Genomic DNA, 10,812 nt, shown 5'->3' with positions numbered 1-10,812 from the left:
CTTTCTGAGGCTGTCTGTCACAGCAGAGCAAAGGCATAGTTCTGCTGTGACAGACAGCCGTGGAAAAAGAATGGAGGAGTGTGTTTGTGTGTTTGTGTGTGTGTGTGTGTGTGGGGGGGGGGGGGTCTGAGTGAGCTGCACGAGCGGCATGGATTGTTTATTTAAAATAATCAAGCACGACCCAAACTGAGCCTTAGTCCCCCTCGGCGATCACTGAGTGGGCCAAACTGGGAAATGTCCCAGTGCTCCCAGTGGCCAGTCCAATTGGCTCAGTAACTGTAGCATCAGTCTGTGTGCCCTCACTCACTGTGCTCTTTTAGAGCGTTGCGATAGTTTAGAATATTGTTAAGAATAGTACAATAGTGTGGGAAGGGTTTATAAAGCTTAAATATATAAATATAAATACTAAATAAATATAACATCCCTCCTACGTGGATTTTCACTGATCGCGCATGCGCGGGGGGCGGAGTCTGGAACGTAACCCCCATAAGTGAGGGAATACTGTACCTCAGTTTACAGAAACAGAGTTTATTTTTAGATTAGAGGTGTCTTATGATGGAGGCCATCTTTTTTGGTCTTGGCCTCACTCAGACTAACAGTTTGCTCATCACTGACAAACGGTAAACTATAAAACTGGACCTTGTGTCCCCTCTTCCTGTCATTGTTAGGATGACATGAGGAGGGTACAGCTGGACCTGGTTCATCGGAGCTGCCAAGTTGTGTTTTTGAGACCAGAGTCTGCACACTACAGATGAGGGGCAAAAACATAAGATGGTCTGTGGTGTTTTTTAACCATGAGTAATTATTCTGTTTGTTTATGTGGATGGGTTGGGACTTAGCACAGGAACTGGTCTATGTGGATACTGTTCCCCCTCTGGTTCCAGCTTCATGGAACCTGGATGGCATTTTGTATTATATTATTTATGTTGATGATCGATCCAGTCTCAAGTAAACTCATTTCTCAGCTCGAGGTCATTCACAGCACTATCTACAACAGGTAAGACACTGATTGTTTACATTACTCCTACCAAGCCTTAAAAAAAACGTGAAGCCTCCCTTTAAATCCAGCAGGTAGTTTTAGAAGAGCTAAAGATTAAACGGGAGTACTTGTACGTAATTTTTAGTGAGTTGAAACGATCCAAAAAGAAAGCGTGATGAATAAAGAACAGAGATTAGATTATTGCTGCAGAGTGACGTGTTGGTTTTACCGGAGGTTCAGTCCTCGTGGCCTCATGTGGTCCACGGATCAGCGTGATCGTATGATTGTCTGTCGGAGTCTTTACATCGGATCGGCTGTAAACCTACAGCCACAACACTGAAAACACATTCATAGACATCAAAAATATACAGAAAGGTACTGCCAAAAGGTACAATAATTACACAGAAAAGTAAATTACAGAGTTAAAGCAACATTGTTCTGTGTTTGTTGATCTTTTTGTCTTCCTGCATCCTCTCAAAATGCTCCGAGCACATTGTCTTCAACGTGCCCGTGAAACGCTCCTGGCTAGAGTCAAGAGTCCCGTCTCGTCTTCCTGCTGCTGGATGTGAGTCCACTGCTCGCCTCTTTAAAAGAACCACCGAAAAGCTTCTCCGTTGTTGACCGGCGTCCTCTGTGAGACAAAACATGAAGGACCAGTTTTAGTTTACAAGCTCTGAGGTCATGTCAATGTCACACGGTGCCATCTCTCAAATTATACAAAAACTCAATTCAGGACACAAGTAAAGGTGAGTTAATGACATAGTGGGGACATTAGTCAAAGTAAAACCCTGGAGGGGGGAGGGGGTGCCTGAAACATCTGTAAAATATAACCATCTAGAAGGTGATTATAGTCACGTCCCACCCACACCCAAGTGATCAGCATGCCCGATGAAATATTCAATACAATTCCCACGAAGCAACAATGAGGCATTTAATTACTGAGAGCTGGAGCCGCAGCGAGGGGGACCGGAGCGTTGTTTCACCCCCACCCTCCTCCGCCTCCCCAAACCTCCACACCAGAGGCAGCTCGCCGTCTCAGACTCATTTGGAAGTCAGAGACATGAAACACCAGAGCCTCCCACCAACCCCATGACCAATTAGCACACATTCTGTGACTGTTGACAGAGAGGAAATGGTGCATAATCACAACTGGAATCATTTTAGTTTGAGTGTGTATGTGTCGTCGGGGTGGGTGTGTGTGTGTGTGTGTGGGGGGGGGGGGGGGGGGGTGCAGTTGACATCTTAATACCAAGTGTCTCAGGTGGCTCCTTCAGTGAATGTTGCAGAACCCGGCAGGTTCCTTGTATTTTCACAGGTTGTTGACCCATAAAGGTTGTTGTCACTGATTTGTAGCTCGCTCTGGTGGTTTTGTTGCTTCATAGTTTAGTTTAGAGCTTTGAGGGCCGAAGAGCCGCAGGTCCTCATTTCAACGTCTGCGTAGACTCGGGGGTCCACCGTTCTCACTAAAGCCAGGTGGCAATAATGAGCTAATTTTTTTTAGAGATGACCTTTGAACCTGACTCTGTTTTTGTGGTTCCTGATGAATAATTGATGGCAGCATGTTTCCTCTCACGGTATTTCCACGAAACCAGCATCCATGTTGTTTTTCCTCTGCTCATGGCCTGATCACAGATTTTGTTTGATGTTACTCTGGGGCCGCCTTTTAAACAGCAGAGGCATGAACTGCACCGTGCAAAGTCAGCATGGACCCAGAAATCTGCAGGTCTGGTGGAGTCTACTGAACGGGTATGAGGACAAGATTTATGACATGAAAAACTTCATGTTTCCAGCCTAATGCCAACACCAAGTTTTTATACCACACTGCACTGCAAATAAATATTAGTTTACATCGTAATTGTAAGTGCGGCAAAAAACTGCTGGCATGGCCCTACAGAACCTCACAGGTGAGATCAGAGAACAAGGCCAGGCTGATTCTGGCAGATCCTGATCATCCTCTCCATGGTGAGTTCAGGTTGCTTCCATCTGGACGCAGGTATCTGCAGCCCAGATGTAGAACGAACAGACTGAAAATCTCATTCATCCCTGTAGCGATCCGGCTTCTTAATGAACGATAATGATTTCTGTACTGTTATTTTAATGTCTTCGTGTCTTGTCTAGTATGGATGTTTTGTGTGTCTACTGACTGAAACAAATTGCCCCTTGGGGCAATAAAGATTCTTGAAGTTGAACTTGAACTAATTCTCTAAACTGCACTGAAACACTAACCAGAAGGTACGCAAGCTTTTAAAATTACACATAAAAAACAACAAATGTAAATTTCTGAATCAAAAATCAACGTTTCAGTTTTGAAAATGGAGGTTCCAACCAATTCTCAAAATCCAACATGGCATCAAACGTGTCGTAGCTGTAGTAAAACAACAACAACAATTAATTTCACTTTTGTTAGCACAGTCCAATCTTTAGTAGTCGACATGTTGCTACGGTGTTTAAACATAAAATACAGAGAAATCTATGTTGTTAGCTTGTGCTGCTAGTAGTGGTTAGCCTTGTAATTAAACACATCATGTCCAAATCCTCCTAGGGTTGAATCTTAAGTTGGGCTAGATGTTGTGTTTTCAGATCTTTGATTTCTCACCTTCGGGCCGAATGAAACTCGTTTTTTTTATTTTTATAAAACATCAAATTTAAACCTAAACTGATAGAAGCTGAGACAGAACCGTAATATATTGTATTATTTTACATTATTATTGTTTAGCGTATATCTTAGATCCTTGTATACTGTTTCTTCTTTAAATGTTTTATATTTCTGGGTGTAACTGGGACCTCGAGTACACAATTTCATTCCACCTCATGTACTACAGGTGATGCGAATGACATAAAGAACCTTGAACTTATTTTGACCGAAACAGGAGATTTTATGAACCCCTGAGCTCAGGTAAGAAACTTGAGCAGGTGACAGTCTGCAAACATCCCGTTTGATTTGATTATGCCATCAGCCGGCTGAATTTATTAAACTGATTACTGCCGACAAAACACAACAAATCATTTCCCAAGTTGCTCAGCGTTAGTCATCATCGATGCTTGCACACTTTCTTCATTGCAGCCGTTTCTTTTTCAATCATATTTTTTTAAGATACAACCTGAAACTGTCAACGGTACAAACACGTGCTCAGGTTCATCCCACGACGTTGCGTCCTTTAAAGTCTGCGGCAAGCATTAAGCATATATTCACAGCACATTAAGCAATAACCATTATCCCTGCGAGTGAGTAATGGAGGAGCTCAGAACAGCAGGATACCATCAGCACCAATTTAAATCCCAGGATGAAATGAAACACTATCATGTTTTCAAGGGTCAACATGTTCTCACACATCTTGCCTTTTTTTACTTAACGCCGATGAGTCGATTATTACAGTACATCAGTGCAGCTGCAGTCTTCATTAATATGTTGTTGTGAGTTGTGTTTGTGTTGGAGAGTGGTGGGAAACCAGGAGGGTTAGGTGGCATCAAACCAACCTGGAAGCAGGGTTGTTCACTTCATTATGTATTTTGAATGTAGTACAGTCAGTTTAAAATGTGCCTTAGATCAGTGCACAGGCCATAGTTAACTTTATTTATAATTAATCTTCACCAAGCCACCACAATAAACAACACATAAACAGCCACACTTACATCAGCAGTTCTTATTGAGTTTTATAATCAAAGTTTATGAAGCCAGCATCATTTTTTGTGGCTATTTTTCCTTTACACTAAAGCAACATCGAGCATTGCTGCAGACATTCATCACACTGATGTTTAAATGAGAAATGTTCTTACACATGACAAAGACTTTGCATGCTGTTTATTTGACACTATGGCTGTACCTTTTTAATTGCCTTATTTAAAACATACTATAAATGTAAATACATTTGTCCATTTGAGGCTGAAGTCAGCATGACTCAACCAAGACACACCTGATAAATATCTGTCAATCACAGCAGCAGTTACTGATGGCTGGTGGATGGATGGTAACTGTTGTACTTCATCACTCCTTTTTCTTCACAAATAATAATGGTACATCATATTCCGATAGTGGTTTGGGACAGTATACATAAAAAATAAAATTGTAGAGAGTTCAAAAAAGCCGAAGACTGAACCAGAACTAATTTAATGTGTAAAAATTAAACATTTCTTGAAGGAATGCATGTTGACCGCCTTCACGTTTAATACCAAAGTTTATTACAAAGATCTTTTGCTACAATCTTTTAGCCCTCAGATTATTTGTTGGGGATGACGCTCAGCTACCACTACACACCTGTAAGTCTTCATTTGATCCCAAATGCTGCTGCCAGAGTCTTAACTGGAGTTAGTAGGAGAAATCATCTCTCTCCAGTTTTAGCTTCTCTCCATTGACTTCCTGTCAAATTCAGAATATAATTCAAAATCTTACTCCTAACTTACAAAGCTCTCAACATCCTAGATCCATCTTACTTGTATATTTGAGATCTTATTGTTCCATGTTTTTTCTAACAGAGCACTTTGCTCTCAGACTGCAGGTTTACTTGTGGTTCCTAGAGTTTCCAAAAGCAGAATGGGAGGAAGATCTTTCAGTTATCAGGCTCCTCTCTTGTGGAAACAACTCCCAGTTTCTGTCCATGAGGCTGACACATTGTCCAGTTTAAAGACTGGGCTTAAGACTTTCCTTAATGATAAATCCTATAGTTAGGGTTGGCTTGTTATGCTGCTATAAGCTTCGACTACTAGAGGACAAACTGACCTCATTTCCTTGAATGAATTGTTAAAACTGAATAGTTTTCATTTGATACTATTTCCATCTTAACATGTGATTCTTGACCTGCCATTGTGTATCTGTTCCTACCAAACCCAGCCAGTTGAAGCAGATGACCGCTTCTCCTGAGTCTGGTTCTGCTAAAGGTTTCTTCCTCATGAGGGAGTTTTTCCTTTCCACTGTCGCCTTCATGCTCAAGATGAGAGTTCTGCGATGGAGTTAAACTCAAAGCAGTCTGCTCCTCAGACAAATAATGCTATTACCTTACTTTTTATGTTTATGAATGTTTCTGTTCAGTGCCCAGAGAGGACTTCTGATGACCTGGCGCTTTATAAATAAACCAAATTGAATTGAAATGTAAAACAATCTGGGTTATATCTATTTGTTTTAGTCTGTTGCATCCATTTTGGATGGAGGAGATTCTGAAAGATAAGCAGTTTTTAAAATACATCCAGTGGTGACTTTCATAATTTCTTATTTGAATCTATCTCATGGATCAGGAGATATTTTGCTAACATAAAGACAAACACACACACTAACACAAGCAGTTACATGATCGCCCCCATTTGATGGCTGCAGGGGGTGTTTAAGGTGTTTCCTGGAACAGATCGCTGCTGTGTGTCTGACTTCATTGTTAGTGCGACTCTGAAGACAGAAAACTGTTTTCATGTCTAATGTGGAAGCACACCTTCACCTGCTGGATGCACATGGACATTTTCAAGGCTTAAAGCTGCTTCTATCTGTGAACAACATAACGCTCAGGGAGCTGAGAATGTTTATCTTGATCCATATTCTCGCATTGATCAGGCCCCGGTGGAAGCGCGGCTCACCAGAGACAATAATGACCCTGATCTGGGCACTCGGCATGTCTCTGTTTTGTTAAGTTCCCACGTTATTGATCCAGTGGGGCTCTTGAGTGCTGCTTGGATTCACTCCCGGGCCATTTTGCCTCGGCACACAGCAGTGACCAGGCACAAAGAAGGCTCAATTAGCACCAGCTCTGCGTTCTCTGCTCCCCCACCTTCAATATCACTCCATCAACCGTAGAAGGAGGCGAGGAGACAAGAAAAGAGAGAGGGAGAAACTGAGCGGCTGAGGAGAAGGGAACTGCTGGGATAAGAGAATAATACCGAGGTTTTTACCTCAAATTAAGAGCTCGCAGCAGCTCCAGCTCGTGTTAATGACGCCGCCTCTGCAGCAAAGCATTCATAACAAGCAGGCTGCAACGACACACAGAGGAACACACGAGGCAATTTCCTGCACTGCCAACGAACACGCTCAACAAAGTACTGAGCAGCAGGCTTAGAAAGGAGGGAGAAGACCGTTAAACCTCAAATTAACCCCGGCACGTCACAGCGGGCAGGATATTTTAGATGCCCACTGGTGGCTTTGGGTGATAACAGCGCGGTAACGGTGACATGTGGTGGAATAATTCTGGGCTGAATCTGGTGAAGCGGTGTGAGGTCTCTGGGCTGCCAGGACACCCAGTGATCTTAACTGAGTCTGGCATGTGTCGTTAGCGCTGAGGCCATCTTGTCAGCTGACTGAGGCAAGGTGGTGGGAAGACATTATTGGCTAGAAACGGGAAGATGAATCACTGGCAGTCAGAAGGCTAAAAGCTTGTGCAGCTGCTGCAGGATGGCACGCATGCACAGGCAAATTAAAGCAATAGTTCAGGTCTTTAGAAGTCAGGTTCTGTGGAAGCTGAGAAATAATATCTGAACCTGTTGTAGCTCTCAAACCAGCGCTAATGTCCACGCTCGGCACGCGGTGGAATACGCACAGTGTGTTAAAAGTGTAGAGGCTTAATTTAAGTTAAATGTAACGTTTTCTCTCACAGACATGTTGATTTTAAAACAGACTTGTTTTATAAATGTAAAAAGTGATAAACAACAGACACTCATTAGTAGTGACCGGATGTCCCCAATTTCTGGGGACAGTCCCCGTTTTGGACGACCTGTCTCCAGCTAAAGCTGTCCCAGGAAATGTCCCCGATTTGACCGTTTTATGAATGAGGAAAAAAATGTTGTGTGCGCACTGTTATTAAAGTTGCCGGGTAGAAAGCACGAGTATGTTGTGCGCAACAAAAGCTATTGCTGCAGCTGGTCGCGCTGCTGTTAACGTTACAGCCAGAGAAGAAGAAGACCCGAGAGAGCCACCTTTAAAACAGAAGAAGAAGAAGAGCACAGCGTGAACTTGTCACCATCAACGGGGGAGCCTCCCTGTGATATGGTTCGTGTGCACCAATTTATTTTGTTTGAACTGGGCTGATCCTTGCTGTGATAAGCATTTGGTTCGTGGTAGGAAATGTTTCTAGTGTTGTCAGCTGTGGCCAGGTTAAAAACATAGGACCGAGGTGTGTTTGTTTACACAGTTTGGATGCATGAAAGTTCCTCAGTGATGGACTGAAGCAAGAACTGAACTGAAAATGACGAGGAGAGATCATCATCTGCTTAAAAGTGCATTTCTTCTTTTTCTATGAGCTTGTAGCTCCAAATACGGTAAATATAGTTTTTTGCTAAATATAGGATTTTTGGCATTTCATCAGCGGAGGAAACTAGTTAAATAATTAGAGGAAGGTTTTTAAGTGACTAGATGAAATAAGTGGAAGAGCATAAGCATATTACTAAATAGTGTCTTATTTTTTATGTTTTAAGTATTTCACTTTACTATTATCTGTGGGACGTGGTGGTGAAGAGGTTAGAAAGGGTGGGTCTGTGATTGGAAGGTTGCCGGTTCAAATCCCTAGACCAGCAACATCAAAATGTGGATGGTAAAGGTGAAGAACCCACACCTGCCTTCACCCTCACTTGCTCTACTCTGGGCCCTTGAGCAAGGCCCTTAACTTCCACCATCTGCTCCCCCGGGTGCCCTAAATGGCAGCTCTCTGCTCCACACAGAGGGCTGTGGTAGCTCAGTGGTCTGTGGTTGCATCAAGAAGGGCATCCGGCATAAAAGCAATCGCCAAGTCTTTGTGTGAGTAAGTTCACTGTGGCGACCCCTGAAGAAGGGAGCAGCCGAAAGAAGAAAAAAAACTTTACTATTATCTGTACATAACCTTTTCTGCTCTTAATCTATCCAGAACTCCATGGTACCATGGCTGATGGCTCTTCAGACACAGGAGGCCTGGCAGAACCATATTAGTTCACCCAGCGCTGTTTCTATTTCTTCGTGAACAAATCCATTCCATTTAATTAATGGGAGAATACTCAAACCACTTGATGTGCCATGAACTCTAAAATAGTTATTGAATTATTGCTTACTTATGGAGGTAAACGTAGATGTTTAACAACCCATTAAAATACACCAGAATGCAGAAAATGGCATGTACTTTATTCAAAATTTTCTGGGGGGAGGACCCCCCCCCCAAAAAAAAAAAGCCCCCCCCCAACAGTGAGTCTCCCCACATTACAAATGTGACTACGGTACTCTTACTTTATTTGTTTAATTACTCTTGGGAAATGTGTGAACGTCTGTGGAGAAACACATTCCTGCTGTTACATTTGATTTTTATTAATTAAACATGAATAAATATGTAAAAATAAATGAAACCATAACTGTCTCCATTTCTTAATTTCATCTTGACAGCATTCATTTCTTTTTTTGTCTCCAAGCTGGAAATTTCCCCCGATTTAATTTTAGATACCTGGTCCATCCATCCATTATCTTCACCCGCTTCTTCCTTTTTGGGTCACGGGGGTCACTGGTGCCCATGTCCAGCCATCGCTGTGCAAGAAGCGGGGGGCACCCCGGACAGGTCTCCAGTCCATCACAGGGACACATAGAGACAAACAAGACAAACAACCATTCACTCTCTCACTCACACCTAGAGACAATTTAGAGTTACCAGTCAGTCGAACATGCAACTCTACCAACTGTGTCACCTTCCTCATTAAGCTAGCTGTTAGCCTAGCCTGGACAAAGACTTTTTTTTTTTTAATGAAATTTTTATCAAATAATTTACCAAATAAATAGAAAAAAAACAGCTAATAGTCATATTTTTGATGCACTTCTGCAAATATATCATAACATTATTAAATCATGCAACATTAACAGCAAAGCAAAGGTTAATAAATGAGTGCTTTAATGAATCTTTTAAACACCAAAGTATTTTGGATGGCAGCAAACATTTTGTCTTGGCCTAGCTCAGACTAGCACCTAATTCATTAACCTGCTTAGAATAAACTAGTTTTACTTGAAATGAGCTAGTTTACTTACAACAGGTAAGATTTTTTTGTTCACTCTTTCCACAGAACATCAATTAAAAATATCTGAACTAATCCTTTAAAGCCCCAGCCACATTCTTAAAGATTCAGGTTAAGCCCAGTCCCTTTGAATCTTTTTATTTTTTCCCACACAAACAATAAAAATGCACAAAATATCTCCCCCACCCCCCCAACTCCCACCCACCCATCCCCGTCCCACCCTCAGCCCCAGCCTCCTCCTGTTCCCTGCAGCCTTGGCGTCACGCTGAGCCGAGCCAAAGATAAACCACTCAAGACGATGAGGACGATAATGTCAGCCGCCGCAGCGCCTCAAAATTCAATCAGCGCCCGGACGTCAATGTGGATAAGTGTAAAAGTGAAATATGTTGGCCGGCGTGTGTTAAACGATGCCACACAGAAACAACAGCCAGAGATGTCGAGGGTAAGGGTGGAAACAGGGAAAGGGTGGAAACAGGGAAAGTAGGAGGAAAGAAGAGGGGAGTAAAAACTGAAAATCATCTATGTTCCCCAGCACTCTCCCTCTGGCACTCTGAGCAGCTCTACTTGAAGCACAGACGGGGAATAAATTAGCCTTTTGAACTCAGGGTGATTGCAAATGTGCCCTGCTTTCTCCTGAGACATGTCTGGCTCTAACCCTCAGCCTGCCTTGTCACAAAGACCCCCCACTCTGCTCCCCCCCATCCACCTACAATACTCACAAGGCTAGCATGCACGGAGGCGTGCACAACACCATAAAACTTTTAATCCACCGTAATGATGGATGTTGGACTCTCTTCTCCTCCTTTTCCTCTACTTGCTGTTTTTCTAGGAACGCTCAACAGCACTTACCGTCCGCATCAAAACACAGACACACACATATAGTATATTTACTATATGTA

The 10,812-nt window shown here is 42.6% G+C and overlaps 1 protein-coding gene across 1 annotated transcript in view; it reads right to left on the bottom strand.

Moving 5' to 3' along the window:
* Positions 1-1,428: 1,428 nt before the first annotated feature.
* Positions 1,429-10,812, bottom strand: part of cxxc4 (CXXC finger 4) — a 41,020-nt gene continuing 31,636 nt past the window's right edge. The window contains exon 2 of the mRNA XM_037674881.1: positions 1,429-1,610. Within this exon, the coding sequence (XP_037530809.1) occupies positions 1,566-1,610 (45 nt within the window). The 3' untranslated portion in view covers positions 1,429-1,565. The remainder of the gene's footprint in view (positions 1,611-10,812) is intronic.

Source organism: Nematolebias whitei, chromosome 3 (genome assembly GCF_014905685.2).
Source record: "Nematolebias whitei isolate Nwh7 chromosome 3, NemWhi1, whole genome shotgun sequence".
Classification (NCBI taxonomy): Eukaryota; Metazoa; Chordata; class Actinopteri; order Cyprinodontiformes; family Rivulidae; genus Nematolebias; species Nematolebias whitei.
This window is presented reverse-complemented; position numbering and strand designations above follow the sequence as displayed.